The sequence below is a fragment of the Vulpes lagopus genome, chromosome 21, assembly GCF_018345385.1.
Source record: "Vulpes lagopus strain Blue_001 chromosome 21, ASM1834538v1, whole genome shotgun sequence".
Taxonomy (NCBI): domain Eukaryota; kingdom Metazoa; phylum Chordata; class Mammalia; order Carnivora; family Canidae; genus Vulpes; species Vulpes lagopus.
The window spans coordinates 24448302-24469296 of NC_054844.1; the positions used below are offsets into that span (position 1 = coordinate 24448302).

The window sequence follows — 20995 nt, forward strand, 5'->3', positions numbered from 1 at the left end:
CTTGGATGAGAATGAGACAGTTCATATTGGAATAAGCTGGTGAGCCCTCCTCCCTCCCGTCACGGTTCTAGAGAGAGCTGATGGAATAGGTTGGGCAGAAACATGGATAAGTATGTGGGTACTTAAAAAAAAAATTCAAGTACAAGTGTTTGGCCAAATGCCGGTTTTCATGTTAAGGCGAAAGATAGGTCTTATGATAAAAGCCACCTGGTGATTTCCTTACTACAAAACCCAAAGGCTCTGTTTGACCAGTCTCTTCTTTACGACCTCTCTGCAGCAACTAATGCTGTTGAAACTCTGACACTGCAAAGCTCATCTCTTTTGACACACTCCACATCCTGGTTTTCCTTTTGCCCCTTTTTATTGTCTTCCTTTCTACTTATTTTAGTTGTCTTTCTTCTTTTTCCTGAGTGGGGGATTCCCCAGGTTCTATCTCAGGCTTTCTCTACCTTCCTCTCATTACACAATCTCCCTTCTTGCATCTCTCCCTAATCCGATGGCTTCAACTTCAGGTGGACAGTCACAGTGAAAACTGTCAGTTGCCGAGTACCTCCACTGTGCTAGCCACGTTTAACATATCATCTCACTGATCACCAATTTTCTTCCTTTTGGATGAGGAGGCAGAGGCCTTGATAGGTTCAAAGATTGACTCAAGATATCCCAGACCGGACAGCAAGTAAGTGACAGAGCTAAGGTTTGAGCCCAGTTCTTTCGGGCTCTAAGGCTCACGCTATTGTCACTACTCTGTCCCTCCTAATTTATGACTCAGCTTCCAGTCTTATTTCAAAATCAACAAGTGTTCTTCTCTGGCCAGCCTCTCCTCTTGCAGAAGACCTTCTGAAACTCATACACCACCTTTCTCCCAATGATCAGGATCACAACCTCAGGCATCTTGGGTTCATGTTGCAGTCACCTGCCTCTCCTGATTCTCCTCACCCCTAATCTCATCAACTGCCAAATACCACCTGTGACTTCATCTTTCCCTTCACCCAACCAGCCTACACACCACAGCCTGACTACTGTCCTAGGCCACATCATTCCTGTAGTGAAATACTTCAGTGACTTCCCATTCCTGATGAAATGATAGCCAAAACTGACACTTACTGCTCAAAAGTCCAATCTACTTTCTCTATCATATCTCTCAGAGCTCCTTTACAAGTGAAACTGGGCCAATGTCCTCCAACTGTCTGAGTACTCCATCTCTATGCCTTTGTTCAGGCTTCTCCCTTTTATAGGAACTCACTTTTAATCCAACAGATACCCCCAAATCTCTACAAATCCTACCCTGTCTGATACACTGTCCCCCAACACACACATGCACACACAACAATTCCCTTCCACCATCTCTCAGTTGGATGTCACTCAACATCTTTAAGCCTTCACAGATTTTTCATTTGTTCCACTCTTGGGGAACTTAGCCTATTCTACTTTTGGTTTGTTATTTTCCTCTCCCTTTTATTAAGCTTTAAATTCCTTGGCAGAGAAGGCATGTGTCAGACTCTTCAGTGTGTTCCCCCGAATCTTTTAGTCCAAGCGACACAATGGATGACAGTATACAGTAATGTGAAGTTGCATTTTAAGTGTAATGCTCTACATGTTTTTATCCCCAGTAAGCAGATGCAAAATATTTCACATCGATGGTCTCTGAGCATCTTAAGATCAAGAATGTATACATAATGACTGGATTCCTATCTTCAAGCCAATTACTTTTTTTTTTCCCTAATGTAGAAGGGAGAGTGGGGGAAAAGGAAACATGGAGAAAAAGAAAGAATATTAGTTTCTGCCACTGTCACATAAAGAATGACAACTTCATAGTAAAATGCAAACTACTAGCATATAGAACCACTTATAGTGGGATACAAATCAAAAAGAAAAAAAACATGAAAAATGCTCAGCAATAAAAATTCAAGGTACATGTAGCTCTCCTGTGACACATAAATATTGTGAGGGAAGATAAATTACTGCAATGTTAACTTGTACTTATTAATATGTTACCTGCCAAACATGTTCTTTGGTTGCTCCATCGACTATTGTTTATGCCTTCCTATGTGCATGACCAGCTTCCAGAAGGAAGGACACACAGCCACTGTCACCTGACTCTCCTGGAGCTTTGGCATTGGTGCTCTTACTAAATGGTATCCTCTCAGACCAGGAAGCAAGGAGGATCATGATTCTTCTAAAGCCTCATTCTCACATAGTGAACACAGTTTTGTAAGAGGATTTTTGAGGAAAAAAATTCCAACATATAGCTATGTTTATTAGAAGAATATAAGAATCTATATTGGATGCAGTAATACTCACTAAATGTATAGCATGATACACTAAAGTTGTAACTCTGACTTCCCTTTAAGCCACTTAGTTTCAGTCTTCTGTAAAACAGAAGAAAGTCCAAATCATGGACAGCCACAGCCTCTGCTACTGATCTTCATGAGGAGTTATATAAGCAACTAGATATAGCCGAATCAGTACCAACTGTTACCAACAATCCAAACTGTATGTAGACAAGAAGACAGTGTTCTCCCATTGAGATCAAACATTATACCCTTCCCAAACATCGTTAAATTTCTTAAACTCTTGATTTCTGAAATCCAAGGAATTTCTTAAAGTCTGACTCTTCCATTCATATTTGCCAATGGGAAAGTTCCAGATTTGGGGAACTGAGACATCAGCAGTGACACAAGGTCAGAAGATGGCACACGTGACTGAGATGGTGCTATTCGCTGCACAGAGAATTCTTCAGTAAATATCATCTGTGCACTTAAGACTTAGATTTGGTTTCTATAACCGAGAAGCCCAACGATCTAGCCAGCATGAGGATTCTTCAGTGATTGACAGTTCTATTTAGAAGTTAACCAAATGATTAGCAGAACTTCTCTGGGGAGAAGGGTCGGGTAGAGAAGGGGAAAGCATACAAATGCAACCTAGTCAGGTTAAAACTCTCTCACCACTCACCACAATCATTTGAGCCACATAACTTTCAGGTCCAGTGTATTCAGTTGGGTCTTTAACCTTCACCAGGACTAGGAAGTACAAATAATGCCACATATTGTGTTCTGACTTGATGTGCTCCTCAAATGAAACTGTTTTATTATCAAACTTGTCCCTCTCAAGTCCTGCAAAACACAGAATACACAATGTATGTAATTTATCATTTAATCAGCACTTACTTCTTAGCATAAGAACAAAACATCATAATTATGTGAATAAAGGCTTTCCACAAGTTATGATTAAAAGCTACACAGTACACAAGGCCTCCAGATAAAAGGCCATAGTTTGTAGATTTCTTCCCAACTTTTTCCCTCCACCACCCCTCACCCAATGGATCTTTGGAGATGTGTGGTCCTGTTATAGTTGTAAAATTCACAGATAATTTTATTATTTATTTATTTAGTTTTTTATTTAATTTTTTTTTTGCAGATAATTTTAAATACAGCCATGTCAAAACTGTGCAATTAAACTGGACCACAAGTCCAAGAAAAGGAAGTAAAAATGACTGTGCAATAAAAGGCATGCTTGCTAATCAGGACAGAAAAAAAAGTTATTTTATCCAGGAACCTGAGTAAAAAGAGGAGAGGCAGCTGAGAGAGTCATCTTGAAAACCACTTGTAATCAGTGACGGGCAAGCCAGCGTCCACAGTGATCTTTGCTCTGAGTGCAGAAAGGGTTTCAACTTATCTAGCCCTTTAGACTACTGTGTTTCTGGCATTTTAAGGAAAGGATGGTCTGTTCAATATCCAGGGCAGATTTTCAGCTGCTGGAAGGACACTGAGGAGAGGTTCTGCATAGTAAGATTCCTTTCTCTCAAGGGTTGAAGAGTGGATGAAAGAAAATGAATGGAAATGAAGAAAAACATCTATGGAAAAATTAGTTTGATTGCCAAGTAAAATGGGATGTTGGGATTCAGTCTGGTTTTGCAGTTCAGATACTGGAGAAGAAACTAGGAAATTGAATTCCAATCCTAGCCATTCTTTACTAAGCATATTTTTTTAAAAAAAACCATTCAAGCATGAAGACTCTTTTTAAATAATAAGATATAAAGTACAATAAGTAAGAAAAAAAATCTGTCCCTGGTGAAAGGGTGGCCTCTTAAATTATATTATTGGATATATTAATGGAAAATACCATAAAATTAGCTGGCTGATGGTGACGCCTCGTCTTATTTGACCCATCATCAGCTCAGCATGGCCCAAATGAAATCCATAATCTTCCCCTAAAACTGCTCCACCCACAGTTCCCCTCTTCATTCCATGGCAACTCTAGTCTTCCAGTTGTTCAAGCCAAAAACTAAGGAGTCATCCTTGAATCCTCTCTTTCTCTCACCCATATCCAATTCATGTTGAAATTCTTTTGGCTCTACCCTCAGCATATACGTGGAATCTGGTCACTTCCCATCACCTCCACAGTCGCTATGCTCATCTGAGCCTTCATCTCTCTCACCTGGACTACTTAAATTGCCTCCCAGGCCTCCCTGTTTCCACTTTAACTCTCTGTGTCCTATACTCAACATAGCAGCCACTGAGATACTTCAAAACCCTAAGTAGGATGGTGCTTCTCCGTTCCAAACCCTGCAGTGATTCTCTACCAACTCAGAGTACAGGTGAAAGGCATGGCCTATGAGTAGGGTTGCCAGGTAAAATACAAGATGCTCAGGTGATGCCAAGTTAAGTCTGAATTTCAGATAAATATTGAACAATTGTTGAGAAGTAGGTCCCATGTAATAACTATTAGTTAAGCTGTAAGTGATGTGGCCCTATAGCCTCTCTTACCTTGTCCCATACTCTCTTCCCCCTTGCTAACTCTCCTTCAGCCCTACTGGCCTCCTTGTTCCTTGCATGTAGACTCCTGCTTAATGGCTTTTGGACTGGTTGCTTCTTCTGCCCACAGTCGTCTTCTCTCTGGTGTCTCTTTGACTAACTTCCTCACCTTCAAGCTTTTGCTCACATCTCACCTTCCCCATCTGGCTTAACTTGATGATATTTACTCCTGTGACCTGTCCCTTCCCTTTTGCCAACAGCCTCAATCACTCTTTCTCTTTTATCCTCTCTTTCCTACAGTGCTTATCACCTCCTAACAGAATGAACATAGCCATACCACAGTTGTTAAATTAAGCTGGACCACAAGTCTAAGATAAAGAGGAAAAAATGATGGTGTGAGAAAAAGCCTGCCTGCTAATCAGTACAGAAGAAAGGAATGCCATTTTATCCAGGCACTTAGATAAGAACTTATTATATTTGTTATTTATTGTGTGTCCATGAGGAGATGTATTTGTCTCTTTTCTTTACCGATGGTCATAATAGCTAACACTGGTGTCTGGTTTATAGTCAGCACTGAATACAGCATTTATTGAGTGAATTAAGAATATTTTACCAATAAAATATTATTCCACTTGGGTGACTATAATCAAAAACAGATTAATAACAAATCTTGGTGACGATGTGGATGAACTGGAGCCCTTATACCCCAATGTGGGAACGTAAAATAGTGCAGCTACTTTAGAAAATAGTTTGGCAGCTCCTCAGAGGTTAAACATAGAGTTCTCACATGTCCTAGCAGTTCCACTGTAGGTACCTAGCCAGAAGAACTGAAAACATATGCCCACACAAAAGTTAGGACATGAATGTTCATGGCAGCATTATTCATAATAGTCAAGAAGTAGAAATAATCCAAACATTCATCAACTAATGAAAATGTAAACAAAATATGGCGTATCATACAATGGAATTTTGAGCCACGAAAAGGAGGAGGCCCTGATGTGTGCCTACAACATGAATCTTGAAAACCTCATGCTAAGTAAAAGAAGCAGGTCACAGAAGGCCACATATTATATGATCCCATTTATGTGAAATGTCCAGGATAGGCAAATCTGTAAAGAAAGAAAGTAGATCAACGGTTGCCTAGGGCTGAGGAGGAGGAAAGGCTGGGGGTGGAAAGTTGGTGGTGATGGCTAAACAGTATGAGGCTTTTTTTGAGGGCAATGAAAATGTTCTAAAATTGTGATGATGGATGCCCAACTCTGAATATACTGAGAATATGGGTGAGGAGTAAGGTATTTAAATTATATCTTAATAGAGGTACTTAGAAAGAGAGAGAGAAAGAACTTATTAAAGTAGATTTTCCCAGAATTCAGTTCAAACAATTACTTCCTGTTGCAAGGTATATAAGGCTATAAAGATAATGTGTCTACTATTAATTAATCTGTAATATGGTAGAGGAAATAGACAGCTTGCATTATATCCTGAAGTGGTATAAACTGACAAGGAAGCACGAGGGAGGACAAAATGAATTGTGACAAGGTGCATTTTAAAAGGCTTAAAATGGTAATAAGAACTACCTAACCTTTATTGAGCACCTATTAGTGTTGACAACAACATAAAGATGTTTAAATATGCTCTTCTAATTACAGTAACCCAATCTGACTTTTAGCATGCGAGTAAAGAGATTCAGAGGAATTCAATAATTGCTCAGGTTAACATCTCTTGTTAGTGGAGAAGTCAATAGATATTTAAATAAAAAAGTGTCTAGCTCTAAAGCCATGTTCTTTGGTCGTCTGGGCAAAGGAAAGGGCCAAAGTTAGAGATGAAAGTGGATTACCTGTTTGGGGGAGCATCAATTCCTCTGAAGGGAACATTTGGAAATGTAGATGAAATAGTACATTTGGCACAAACTGTTAAAGGCAGTGGGGGGTGGAAAAGTTGGGAACTGGTTGTCTTTCATCTTTGTTGGTTCTTGTCCTCTAAGCTTTATTGGCCATTCCCATGATTTCAACCATTATCGTGCTGGCGATGTATCCCCAGCACCGACCTTTCTTCTCAGCTTCAGTTTCTATTTCCAGCTGTCTACTAGGTGAATCCCCCTGTGTTGCTTATTGGCATGTCAAACTCAACTCATCAAAAATGTGTTTCTTTAGCTCTTCTTCACCTTTGTTAATGAAGTCCTTGTCAATCAGGGAATGTGAACACATCCTTGGACTCACACTCTGACAATATACTCTGTGCACATTTCTTACTGTGACTCTGACTTTCTCACCATTCTCCAAACAAACCAAGTTTTTGGAAAATTCTATACTTCTACCTCCTCTCTTTCGTGCATTACAGGTATTCCTTCTTCAAGAATCAGCTCAACTATCACTGACTTGCACGTACACAAACAGTTAGTAAATCCTCCCTGTGCCCATAACACTTTGCTATGAAAATCTTTTCATTTCTAACTTAGCCTCTACTACTTTACTGTCTGATTTATTTTTGTATTATTGGCATCTGGCATAGTATCTGGAAAACAGTAGCCATTCAACTAACATTGAAAGAATAATTGAAAAAAATGAATAAGAGGGAGAGATTGAAGAAAAGTCTTAGGGTGACTATTTAAGAAGGCTTGATGTCCAATTAGAGGGTACAGATTCAGGAGGAATCAAGAATGGCCCTAAAACTCTTGACCTGAATGACTGAACTTTTGGTAATATCAGTATAGTAAGGGAAAAAAAAACAAGAAGGAAGAGACTTCAGAGTGAAGATGCATTTGATTTGGGATGTGTTGAATTTACAAAGCCTATGGAACAACCAGTGTTGGGCTGTTAGATCAGAAGCTGGAAATTTTATTTTATTTTTTTAAGATTTTATTTATTTATTCATGTGTGTGTGTGTGTGTGTGTGAGAGAGAGAGAGAGAGAGAGAGAGGCAGAGACCCAGACAGAGGAGAAGCAGGCTCCATGCAGGAAGCCTGATGTGGGACTCGATCCCAGGACTCCAAGATCATGCCCTGGGCTGAAGGCAGGCGCCAAACTGCTGAGCCACCCAGGGATCCCCAGAAGCTAGAAATTTTAAACAGAGACATCAAGGTGTAAATATACTAATTCAAGGATAAATGACAAAATAAACAATGAAAATCAGCGTACTGGAGGAGATAACCAAAGCAGAAAGAAAAGAAGGATAAGAGGAACTTTGTATGCTCAACACAAAGGTTTCAGAAAAAACAAGACGGTACGTATGACATGTTTCCCACATAGTAGGACTACAGTGAGGGCACACACCCACCCATCACCCAGGCATCCCCCTACCACTTCTTTGCTCTATTTTTCCACACAGCCCTTAGCATCATACATCCTATGTATGTTGGAAAATAAGCTCCATGATGGCAGTAAATTTTTTCTGTTTTTGTTCACTGCAGTACCCTGGCACATAGTCATACTCAATAAGTAACTGTTGAACAAGTAGATGTATAATGACCCTGATCCTCAAGTACAGATAAAGAATAACATACTAAGAGAAGAACACACTTCTCCTCTCTGATAATATAGCCTTTATTTCTATTAAATCACTTAGAAAGATCTTTAATTCTAGGCACCTTACCACCTCAATCCTTTCTCCATTTTGTTATTTTGTCACACTGGTCTGTCAACATCTCCTTCTTACTGGATTTTCAGCCTCTAGTAATTCAAAATTAATAATTAATATGGATACCAGTGCCAATTTGTTCCTGTGCTTACTGCTTCAGCTCTGTCATCTCCTAATCATCAGCCTATCATGACCACCTTCTGGATCACTAGCAATTGTTTTCTGAGTCATAACTCTCAAACATCTGGCCATTGCCTTCAAGGCTAAGAACATCCCATCTGCTTTCGTTGCCTGTAGCAGAATCTATCTCCACGTCTGTTGCTACTATGTGTGTCCACTAAGGGTGTCACTTGGTACGTGTGCTGCTGGAGCTCTCTCTCCTACTGTGGAGATTCTCTCCTCTGTTGTTTGATAAGATATCCCTCTCTGGATCACAACTTAACCCCCAACTCTTACAAGAACTATTTATCAATTAATCACAACTGTTTTATTGCCTGCTAGTACAACCCCCAATATCCCAACTGTCTAAATCATTCCTATAATTAAGTTCTTACAATGTATATGGTATGTATTAGGTCTTATATGTGATAAGTAATTCCAGGAATGAACGCATATCTAGATATACATTATGCTAATGCTTCTCACAGTTTTCTGTTAAAGGTCATTTGAGGGCAGAGAGTAGAGAAACTTTATTCTGCTGGGGTCACAGGGGTTGGCAGCTATAAGTGCCTGGGATTACTTTTCAATTTTTAAAAAAATCTGTTTTATTTTATAATTCACATTAAATTTGTTTTACTTTAAAAAATTTATTTTACTTTATAGCATACTATTTGTTCTAATGTAAAAAATACTATTAAAATTTATTCTTAGGTCAAATTACCTAAATGGTCTCTCAATTTTTGAATAAATGTGAAGCTTCTGGAAAATAGACCATCTCAATCTAATATCTCCTCCATATGGCTCCTGATACATCACCCTATATCTCTGTGGTAACTAATGTGTATGCTGCAGAAACAATACTCTGAATGTGACAAAATTTAAAATAACTTGGAATAGGTGCACCCAGGTTTTTTGTCTGCAGTATATATCAATCTAGTACTTAACTACCTTATCTTCCTTTTGTAGATTATAAGCCACATAAACATAGAAACAATGTGAATTTAGGCTGATTTATTGAATTGTCATTCATTAAGCAAATATTTATGAATGGTCCTCAACACATACTATGGCAGCATCAAAATAAATAAGACATGACTCTCTTAAAGAAAGGAAATTAATGTGCACTGAGGGCCTACTCAGCTAAGCGTTGAGTTAGGCATTTTGATATACATGATCTCCATTATACTCACTCAAATCCCAAAAGATGGCATTATATTCCCCATTTTACAGATGGGGGATTAATAGTTCAAGGTCAGAAGGAAACTTGGCCAAGATCACATGTCCAGGATGTGGAACCAGTGTGTTTAACTTAACCATAAAGTCCATGCCCTTTCTACGATGTGACAGTGTACAGCATCCAACAGAGATAAGACAACAAATATGTATGGTACCATGCTGCTAAGTGTGATGTGAGCAATTCAGAAGCGGACACGTTTGCTGCTGTTTAGTGAAATCTTAGAAGGCTTCATGGAATAGTGGCATTGGAGCTGGCCTTAGGGAGAGAAAGTTGCAGCTCAATAGCTTTGGAGTCTGGGCATTCCAAATGGAAACACCATAACTGAGAACATGTGAAGACTTACTAAGTTGAAGATGAGTAATGCAGTTGGGCTGGAAGTTGGTCTATAAACAGGGGAACATTGGGTGAAAAGGTGAGCAAAAAAGGGAGCCTGATTATGGAGTGCCTTACATGCCAGGAAATTTGGAATTTTAGAGTTACAGACTGTGCAGTGCTCTAGATAGCCTTTTGAGAGAGGAACTGATGGATTTAAACTGGAAAAATTTGGCTGCAGTAAGCAGAACTTTTTGGGGTATAAGCCACAGTGAGCCTGAAGGACCAAGGTATGGCTGTGTGGAAGGAAGTGAGTGAGAATGGGGATGCAGATTTGTTAGCACAGTAACTAGTGCACCTGAAACAGGAAAAAGGAGGTGCTAAAAATGATGGAGAAGCTTCCAGGCCAGAAAACTAAAGGCATAGAGGGATAAGATCGATGGCAATATTGAGGTCAGGATAAATTGCTCAGTCAGAGGAAGAAGATGGAAAGTCAAGATGCACTAGGTTTTAGACATGGTAGACTTGGCTGCCAGAAGTCACACCTGTATAGGTGTCAGTCAACAATCAAAAACACAGGACAAAAGCCTGGAGAAAGGTTGGAGCTATGGTTGCACATTTGGCAATAATCTGCATAAAGGTGGTATTAAGAAGAGGGCAGAGAGAAGAGACAAGATGATGATAAAATCTGAACCGTTAATCCAGTGGTGTGGAGAAGTCTTGTGATAGAACTAGAGAATGAGCAATCCAATGCAGAAGGAAAGGTTAGCAGGAAACCAACAGAGAGAGTTGAGAAAAGCATTCAATTTGATGATGAGGGTTATTGTGATGTTCTAAGGAATTTATAGGCTATAGGTTTTCTTCACAACTGTAACCAAAGAGAATTTTGACAGCAAAGTGAAAACCTAGAGGAGCAGGAATGCTACTTAAGTGATGGGCTTCCTTTGCTGTTCATCTTTCTTGTTAGAATATGAAACCCAGGATCATGGCCTCAAATGAGGCGCACATCTAACTGATACATTCTTCCAAAGAACCATTTTTCCCGAGGTTGTGCGCTGACATAATAGTTATGATTGTAAAGGACAGGACTTAGAGGAAGCACTGCAAAAGCAAGACCATGAGACACACAGAAAGATTTTCAAGGGTAGCATCTCTTTTCCTCCATGGAACTCACTCTTTCATACAATGCTTCTCTTCCCCCAAGTCACCAAATTATTGTATGATATCTTCCTTGGCTACATCCCAATCTCACTTCCCTCCATGCAATCTAGACGTATAAAAAAAGACTTTTCTTTCTGCCTCATTTCCTTCCGGTAAGTCTCCCCCAGCATTGTACAACTTATCCTTATGGAAAGTACTCCATCTTTACTCTGAATCACCTGAATGAGAAATCCAAAGGCTCTACTTGGCATAATACTGGCCATCTCTGATTTGAAATAGTTGATAATCAATCACTTTACTCTCAAGGCTGCGGCCTCTCCTCATATCCACGTGCCACATATTCCTGGTTCTCCTCACACCATTCTGACTGGAAAGATCTGAGTGTGTGTGTGTGTGTGTGTGTGTGTGTGTGTGTATCTGCCCACACACACAAATGTGTGAGCATTTGATCCTCTTTCTCTCAACTCTTCAGTGCTGATTATTTCCCACTCTAAACCTCATCTTCTTCTCTTTCCCCTCTGAAGTCCTTCCCCACACTCTGGCTTTTGCTGCCACACACAGACAGAGGATTTCCCAATTACTGTCACTAGCACAGACTCACTGTCTGAGGCTCAGACCCACGCTGACCTCTGTGCTTGGCGTGGCCCGCTGGGGTGTTCAGTGCAAGCTGGAATTTCAGTATTTCCGAAGCCAAACTCAGCATATTCCTCTCCAAATTTTTCTTCTTCTTTTCTTCTCAAACTGAACTGTTGGAACTACCATTCAGCCAGGCACCCGACTATCTTTCATATTCATTCCTACCCACTGAGATTTAAAACCTCATCTCTATTTCACGACCCTGTTCCCTACCCTTAACACTGCCACCCTAACTCCTCTGCATCAAGGTTTCATTACCTTTCACTTGCACTATGTCCCCTGATAAACAACCTTCCTTAGCTGCCCCCTTGCTCTGAAACAAAAATTAGACCCTGTACTCCTCTACATAAATTCTTTCATGGTTCAGCATCCTTTATAAGTCTATAGGACAAAGTCCAAGTTTTTGTTTATTTGTTTGTTTGTTTTACCAAAAACGTCATGTTCTGGTGAACCTCTTCTCTGGGCATACACTGCTCTGAAATTCATGCTCCAGCAACACTGAATACCTTATAGTAACTGAAGACTCCCATTGCGCTATTCTTCCCTTCACGCCTGTTCTTATACCGGTCACTCTGCTTCTTCCCACTTCATCTTATTTTCTTAAAGATTTTATTTATTTATTTGAGAGAGAGAGCATGCATGAGCAAGGGGAAGGGTAGAGGGAGAATCAGACTCCCCACTGAATGGGGAGCCCAATGTGGTGCTTGATCTCAGGACCCCAGGATCATGATCTGAGTCAAAGGCTGAACGACCCAGGCAACCCTGCTTCTACCCACTATAATATGACTGTTTTCCATCTTTTACTGTTAGTTCAGTGACCACCTCTTCTAAAAGTCTTTTCTGACTCTTTCTTTCCTGGTCCCTACCACAGTCTGAAGGGGTATAATAGCCTGTGAACTTCTCTATCATGTCTTAACACACTAGGCAGCAATGATACTTATTTTGTTTGTATTCCAAAATAGATTGTGAACACCCTGAAGAAGGGCATGTCCAACCCATTTTTGTTTCCTTGGAATACACAATTCATTGTTACAGGTTAGTACTTGGTACACCTCTGAGTGTTGGAGGAATTCTGGAAAGGTTTGAGAAACCCATTGAGGAGAATGAGACAGTTGACAAAAGGTGAATCAAGGAGGCAATGGGATTTATTGAGGGCCCGTTTGAGTTATATAGAATAATGTTGTAGTGAAGCCCTTACACTTATTTTGTGACTTTAACCAAAAGATTCTTCAGCTCAACATGGTCAAATAGATGGCAAGGATAACCTGGATTTGGGGATTATTCAAAGAAGAGGAAGAATTAATTCCAGGATGTTAGGCCAGCTGCAGAGACAAAGAAAGGGCTGATGTATATTGAGAGGAAGGTAGAGACAAAGAGGTATGATGGGGGCAAGGAGAGAGTTGGGTGAATCTAAGAGCTAACAATAGGGAAAGAGGAGGAGAGTGTAGAGTGTGGGGTGTGTGTGTGTGTGTGTGTGTGTGTGTGTAAGATTGAGAGAGAGAGAAGAAAAAATGAGAGAAGATATAGTTAATAGAAGTTCAAGCTGCTAGAATCATCTGTGGATTCATATTCTAACAAAATAAAATAAAAATCATTCTGTTATTTAATCAATATGTTATTGTGATTAAAAATCTGTTTGCCAGTTGGTGTAACCTTTTGAAATTTTGCAACACGTTCTACAGTCAGAGAATCATACAAATTGCAGAAAAAATGACAAGATAGCTTTCGGATATAATTCTTCTATTTCTGGAAGCAGAGAACCCTAGTGTAATGCTCAGTTACATAATTTTCGTCCAGCTTTCATTTTGAAATTATTTTTCCCAAAGCATGACAAATAAAAATCACTCTAGCCTCTCCTTCCTCCTTGACAGTTTCTTCACCTATTATTTTAGTAACTTGAGAACACTTACCACAAATGAAGCAGGTTGTCTTTAGAATTTCCTCTTTTTTCTGTTTTTCACTTCTGAGATCAGCAAAGGTATCAATGATAACACCAAAAATCAAGTTAAGAACAATAATGATGACAATGAAATAAAAAAGAAGGTCGTATACTACTCGGGCAGCAAACAAGGGCTCCTAAAATAAAAATTTAAAGAAAAATATACATGTATATATATTTTCAAGGTACATTGATTTGACAAATTGCCTAGCAAAGAGAATATATTCAATAAATATTTGCTGAATGAATATAAATAGTACTCGAAGTTGGAAAAAATAAGACCCACTTTCTATCTTCATTTTCTTTTCTATAAGTGTTGTGAAATAAACTTCACATCTGTTTCCAGAGCCCTGTCCATTCTCCAGAATGAGGACTTACATCCCTCCCCCCAATGGGGGATGTACCTTTTATTAAAAACCACTTTACTCTATCATACTGCTAGATGCTTTTTGGCATATTAGGATCCTATCCCAGAAACTGCACAAAAGGTAGACAAGTAGCAATTCTCAAGGTCAGGGATTAGGGAGCTGAGAAGGACCTAATGCTTCATCAATTTCTAGAGTAGATTTTGTTCTTGGCTGTATGGGGTCAAGTACAGACAGCTCAAGCTTACTTCTACTTGATGGGCAGTATTAAAACACACATTAGAGACACTGTAATCCAGTTGTGTCATAGATGAGGAACCATTAGATGAACTGGCAATATGCTACAGCTGGCCTGTTGTAGAGTGTTAAGATATTTCAAGCCTCTCTCCTGGTGCTTGAGCTTTTGCAGCTAATGAGAAATTTTTTAGCCTTGCCATTTTAATATATGAAATCATGTTAGAATTTGTTCAGATTTTATATTCATCATGGATAAATAATGGTGACCATTGCTATTCAGAGGCAAAGAGTATATCTTCATGCCTGAGAAGCCTGATAGACAAGAGGCAGCCTAGTTTCTGTTATTTATGTAACAACTCCTCTACCAAGTTTGTAGTCATGATCTCATTGCTGTAATACAATACACAGTTCAAACTTGGAAACTTTTCATAACCTTACTAACAGACATAGACTTTTTAGTACATTAACTATTTCTGTGTAATTCTAGTATCCAATTAATTGGTTTTAATGGCCACCATTATGCTTTTAAAGCACACGACACAATACAGCATCCTGAAAACAGAAATTGTATTGTAAATGCTACTAAGAAAATTTAAAAACCGATTATGCTGTTCTTAAAATTTTTTTTTTCTCCAGCTTACGTCTTTTGATGGTCTCCTCAGGACATCTCCCACACCACCGCCATTCCTGAGGCCTTGGTTCAAGACGGTGACAATGCACATGAGGAGAGTGTCACATGTCCTTTCAATTCCATCTTCATACTCTTCATCAGCTAGGAAGACACACACATTTAACCATGCAGCAAACTCATGTTTTAAATATGCTGTTGTCTACTTCCAAATATCTACTTCTCTCTCTCTCTCTTTTTTTTTTTAAGATTTTATTTATTTATTCATGAGAGACACAGAGAGAGAGAGAGAGAGGTAGAGACACAAGCAGAGGGAGAAGCAGGCTCCATGCAGGGAGCCCGACATGGGACTTGATTCCAGGACTCCAGGATCACGCCCTGGGCTGCCCTATCCACTTTTTTATAACTGTGCCATGGCACAATTTTTTGAAGCATGGAACATGTATTTTCCTCCATGTCATAGCACAAAACTAACAGGGACTGGGAAGGCCACACAATCGTATTCTGAAATACGTGTTTTCTTCTGAGAGTGAAAAATGACAGAATGAAGAGGACAAAGTATAAGAAAGCTCCTATGCCTCGTGCACTATTATAGTGGGGGGATGTTGTGTTAAGACCTCAGGAAAATAGTCAACTCATGTGGGAAGCAAAGATACTGCAGGTAAAAGAGCAAGTGTAAGGGACCTGAATGGGCATGGCTTCAAATTATACTCTGTCCCAGGACTGAGACTTGGGTCAAGTCACTTGACCTCATCTGTGAAATGGGGAGGTCTGATGAAGGATGACACCCTCCAGAAGATTATATTTATGATATGTAAAATATTGCACAGAGATTTGCATCTACATAGTAGGCACTTAAAAATTAAGGTAGATACTATTTCATTAATTTAATTGAGCATTGGAGCTCTTTTAATGATGAGCATTGGGCTATGGACAAGAAGCACAATATATTTATGTGAACAATTTATTTCATGTGAATGTACTTCTGTGGAAGTATTTAGGGAGAAATGAAGAGACAGAAAAGATATAATGTGACAGAAAAATTTCAGGTCTTATTTGGTTTAAAGGTAAAGGGACCAAACTTCATAATAATTTCCCAGTCATTTAAAATAGTGAAAAGTTCATACTACATTAGAAGCAGGATTTCTGGGACTCCTGGGTGGCTCAGTTGGTTGAGCATACTACTCTTGTTTTTGTGATCTCAGGGTCATGAGATCAAGCCCTGCGTCGGACTCTGTGCTCAGTGTGGAGTCTGCTTGAAGATTCTTCCCCCCTCTGTCTCCGTTCCCCTCTGTCCCTCCCCAACTTTGTGCATTCATGCTCTCTCTCAAATAAATAAATAAATAAATAAATAAATAAAATCTTAAAAAAAATAATCAGGATTTCCTAAAAGTGAGAAGTGTGCAGAAAGGTACTTTTCTTGTTACAAGACTCAAGAACCTTAGTGGTATTAAATTTTGGAATTATGTAGCCACAGGCAGGAATATGAAAACAACCAAAGGGTGAGGGCGAAAGAAACAGTCTAATTTTGTCTACATGATCCATGACCAACAGCCTGATTGGTACTTTGCTACAAAAAGGCTGATTTTCCTCTTGTGAAGTGACTTTATTTTAACCTCACATGCATGGGAGGATCTTGATATTTTCACTTTATTCAGAGCTGTTTCTTTTTCAGACATATATACCTCAGGAGGAGGGCGGAAGTCAGAGGTAGGCAAGCACCAAGTTGCCGCATCAAAGCTAGCAGCAGAGTCTGTGCCAGACCACTTACCTTAGAGATGAGCCTCAAGGCACGTTCTGATTTAGAAAGTAGAAGAAATAAAGCTGCTTTTGGAGGAAGGAGAAATAGGGAAGAGGTGAGGCTTGCGGGGGCAGCAGAGCAGCAGGAGAGACAAGGAAGGCAGAGAAGGCTCAGTGTGCAACATGCTAGTTAGGTCCCCGACACCTGAAGCTGGGTTCTATGCAATGGCTAGGAACAACATGAAGAAAACTAGTTAGAAATGCATAAGAGAATTAAAGGAATTTTTACAGAGAAATATGGTTTTCCAGTAATGAGGTCATATGGAATATGTCTATATGCTACTTTGCCATGGTTAAACGTTCAATCAAAGCAATCTTATATTTAGTGGCAGGATCTGTATTCACATATTCAATCAGCAACTTATCATGTCGCATAAATGTTTACTAAAGACTTAATTAAGTGCCAGGTTAGTCAGTACATAGAAGCCACATGAAAGTGCTCTTATCTCTCCCAAAGAATATAAAAATGAGGTTGTTTATTCATTAACAGGTAAGTTGGTAAAATCCACACACAATTCATGTGATTAGCCATTGTGAACTAAAATAGATTGGCTGCGAATATATAAAATGAGAGTATTGACTTTCTATGTGGCATGCACATAGGAGGAGAATGCCCACGTCAGGTCACTGGCAGCAATAGTCCAGTCAACCCACTCCATAATAATCGGTGTATAGGCATGCTAGTTTTATATGGGGTAGCCTCCATAAGCTTGGTTAATAAGGCTCTACCTTTGTGAGATGGATTTACCTGCAACACATTAAGTCAAGTTCCCAGGCCTGCAGGCTAAAAGCCAGGCCCTGAGTCATAGTAAATGCACCTAGGTAAATGCCACCTTGTGAAGACCGACCCATAACCAGTTGGCCTTCCCAATGCCAAACCTGCCTCCTTTCACTGCCTCAACAGACCCTGAGCTAAGGGCTAAGTGGAAAGAGGAAAGTGTGGCAGCCCTTAGGAGATTTACGGTTTCCTAGGTAAGGCGGCTAGCCAATGAACAAAGGCAATGCAGTATCACAGGATATTGTGCAGGCAGGATGGTGTGCATCTCATGGGGGCGGGGGGTCAGCTACAGCATCTTGAGGGAGGTGGCACCTGAATTGAATATTGAAAGAGATACATGCCTGGCTAGCAATATCAGCAATGTAAGACATTATAGGCAGAGAAAACAGGATGAACAAAGGTAAACAGGCATGAATGCATATGGGGTGTTTGAGAAACTGCAGGTGCATTGGAATGATTGGGATTTTGGTGCGTACAGACAAGTGTGAGAAGAGAAACAGGTAGGGTCCTGTTTATTATGCAGAGATTCATAAACCCAGATAAAGAATTTAAACTTTATCCTGAAAGCCAAGGGGAGACACTGGAGAACTTTAAATAGGGCAAGATGGTTTATCATCTAGCAAATGAAATAGTGTGAGATAAAACATTTACTTAAATAACAAGACAAATTAACATGTGATTACAGCCACCAAAGTGGTGCAAAGAGATCAGAAGAGAGAAAGAACATTTAATACTAGTCATAATCAGTGGGGAATCCCTCTAATTAATGTAGACTCTGAGGTTGCCTTGAATAGTCAATGGATGAATACAGTAGTAGAGAGGCATTCACATGGTATGGCCAGAGAGCACAGGACGTAGGAAACTATTCACTTATATGATGGAGATCAAATGAGCCATCATGTAAAAGAATGGAAGATAAAGCTGGGGAGATAAACTGGCAGCTCTCTGTGAGTTTGGGGTTTATCTGGCAGGCAATGGAGCATTAAGAAAATCTCGAGGTGGGAGCGAGGGAAGAAATACTCCAAGCAGTGATTTGTGACAAGTCTAGTGGTGATACAGCAGATGAACTGAAGAGGAGAGGATGGCTGGAGGTAGAAAGCCTAACGTGAGATGAGCCTCAACCAGCGTGTTGGCTGTGAGAGTGGAAAGGATGGATAAACAGGAGCTTCTCCCTAGGTCATGAGGGAGAAGGCAGTGTTACACATCCTGCTGGGACTTCCAGCCAGAGCTGACTTGGGAATGGGGGTCCCATTAGACCACATAAATGGACAACTGAGAAGGAGCAGCTGCATGTAAGGTATTACGATGAAGAAAAGGAAAAGAATTTCAGAAGACTGTAGGGTGAGAAGATGAGAAAACATTTGTAAAACTAGAGAAAACTAGAGAGCTAGGAGAGTACTGTGTTCCAAAATTCAGGAAGAAAATAACATAAAGATGGAGAAGTTACCAAAAAATGTAAAAATTATGGAAGGGTCAAAAGCAATGAGCAGTAAGAAAAGGTCTCTGGATTGAACATTCAGGTCATCAGGAACCAATAGGAAGATGGCAAATAATGAAAGAAGATGGTGGATGCAGAAATCGAAGGAGAGAGTGCAGGCCAGGTGTTTTATCAGAAACTCTGAGCCTAAAAGGAGATGGATTCATGCAGGTGGAAAACAGGGTGCAGAGGAAGGTTCAAACAGAGGCAGCAACGAGAAGGCTTCAGGTGCAAGAACGAACAATGGGCTAGCTAATGGTGGCAAGAGAGTAATGATGAAAAAACGTAGTTATAAAAGAAGTGAGAGGGGCACCTGGGTAGTTCAGTTGGTTTGAATGTCAGACTTTTGGTTATGGCTCAGGTCATGATCTCAGGGTTATGAGATCTGAACCTGGCTGCCAGGCTCTGTGCTTAGCAGAGAGTCTGCTTGAGACTCTCCTTCTGCCTCTCCTCACACTGGTGCTCATCATGTGCATGTGAGCATTCTTTCTCTCTCTCTCTCAAATAAATAAATAAATAAATAAATAAATAAATAAATAAATCTTTTTTTTTTTAAAGAAGTGAGAGTGCATGCTTGCGTACGAAAGGAAAGAATTAGTGAAAACAGATGTGCAATGTGGATGCACTTAAAAAAACTAAATATATGCCCATAAGGAACTTAGAACATCACTTGGTGCATGGGGGTAACAAGTCTAGGTATCATAATCATCATTATTACTGATAGATGGCTATAGAATCTTACGTAAAGTTAGTTTTAACATAACAAACTTTATACTTGAACAAAGATGAGGCTAAATTATCCTCATTTTCAGTTAAGTATTTGCAAAATGAAGTATTTTTTCTCAATTCACAATAGAAATTCAAGTGTTTTATATAAAGAAAGGAATAAGAATATATTCTATTGGCTCTGTTCTGAGGTGTTGGCCTATAAGTTTTTCCGAATATTGAACATGCTTGAATGAGTATTTAATAATGCTATTTTTCTGCTTTAATAAAGTATCCATTTTTTTAAGATTCTTAGAAACAACAGATTGCCACTGAGATATATCTGAAAGTCTGAGTGTAATTGAAAAACCTCTTGTTTATTAGTGCTAAACTTTAATTTTAATTGATTCATTATGGAAATTCTTTTTTAAAAATTTTAACCAGAAAGAGAAATTTGAAATGCGAGGCACCCAGTGGGAAGCCAAAACGTGGAGTGCCACTAAGGCTAATCAGTTTCAGTTATTTATCAGTCTTTTTATTAAAGTAAAATAGCAAAACATATTAAATTTGAATTATAAATGTGAGATATCTGTGAACTTCCTCCCTTTTCTGTACAAATGACCTTTACTTAGAAAATGATTGTATCTTTATTTTATAAACTACCTAAAAAAGGCCTCACTTTTCTAGAATTTCTAGGTTTTTACTTTTTTTTTTTTTGGTTTTCCTTTGGTAAGTGATCATATTTGTCTAAGAAGTCGGGTAGGTCTGCAGCAAATGAAATAAAAGTTCTTTTTATTTTATTTTATTTTTCCCTGGCCACAGTTGGTTGCCCGTTACCAAGCGAATGTGTGGCTGCTGGGACAATGACCCTACCTGCATCTGTTGGAGCTTCCTCGGGGACCAGCTGCTGGGCTTCCCAATCACCACGAGGCTTGTTATTCTGTTCCCGTGTATGCATCTGGGCCTTTTGTAATGTGGACCTGCTGTCCACAAGGTAACAAACCAAGGCCATCACAGATGCACACTAGGGTTTGCAAATTAAAATTTAATTCTGGTCTTAGACATAGAAAAGTTATTTTTAAATCTAAGTGACACATGCTGCACAACAAACACCAGGTTCTGGCTTTTACTCTACTTTTGTGGTTAAACACATGGGGCCAAGATTTAAAGGTGGCAAGGACTCAGAGATCAAATCTGTGGAATTTTCAGTCAGATGAATTTTATCACTTGC

The 20995-nt window shown here is 39.5% G+C and overlaps 1 protein-coding gene across 5 annotated transcripts in view; it reads right to left on the minus strand.

Moving 5' to 3' along the window:
* Positions 1–20995, minus strand: part of ITPR2 (inositol 1,4,5-trisphosphate receptor type 2) — a 471510-nt gene that overhangs the window by 43231 nt on the left and 407284 nt on the right. For all 5 annotated transcript variants that reach the window (XM_041735326.1, XM_041735324.1, XM_041735322.1 and 2 more), the window contains 3 exons: positions 15018–15148; positions 13746–13911; positions 2953–3113 (listed from right to left, as the gene is read on the minus strand). In XM_041735326.1, the coding sequence (XP_041591260.1) occupies positions 2953–3113; positions 13746–13911; positions 15018–15148 (458 nt within the window). The remainder of the gene's footprint in view (positions 1–2952; positions 3114–13745; positions 13912–15017; positions 15149–20995) is intronic.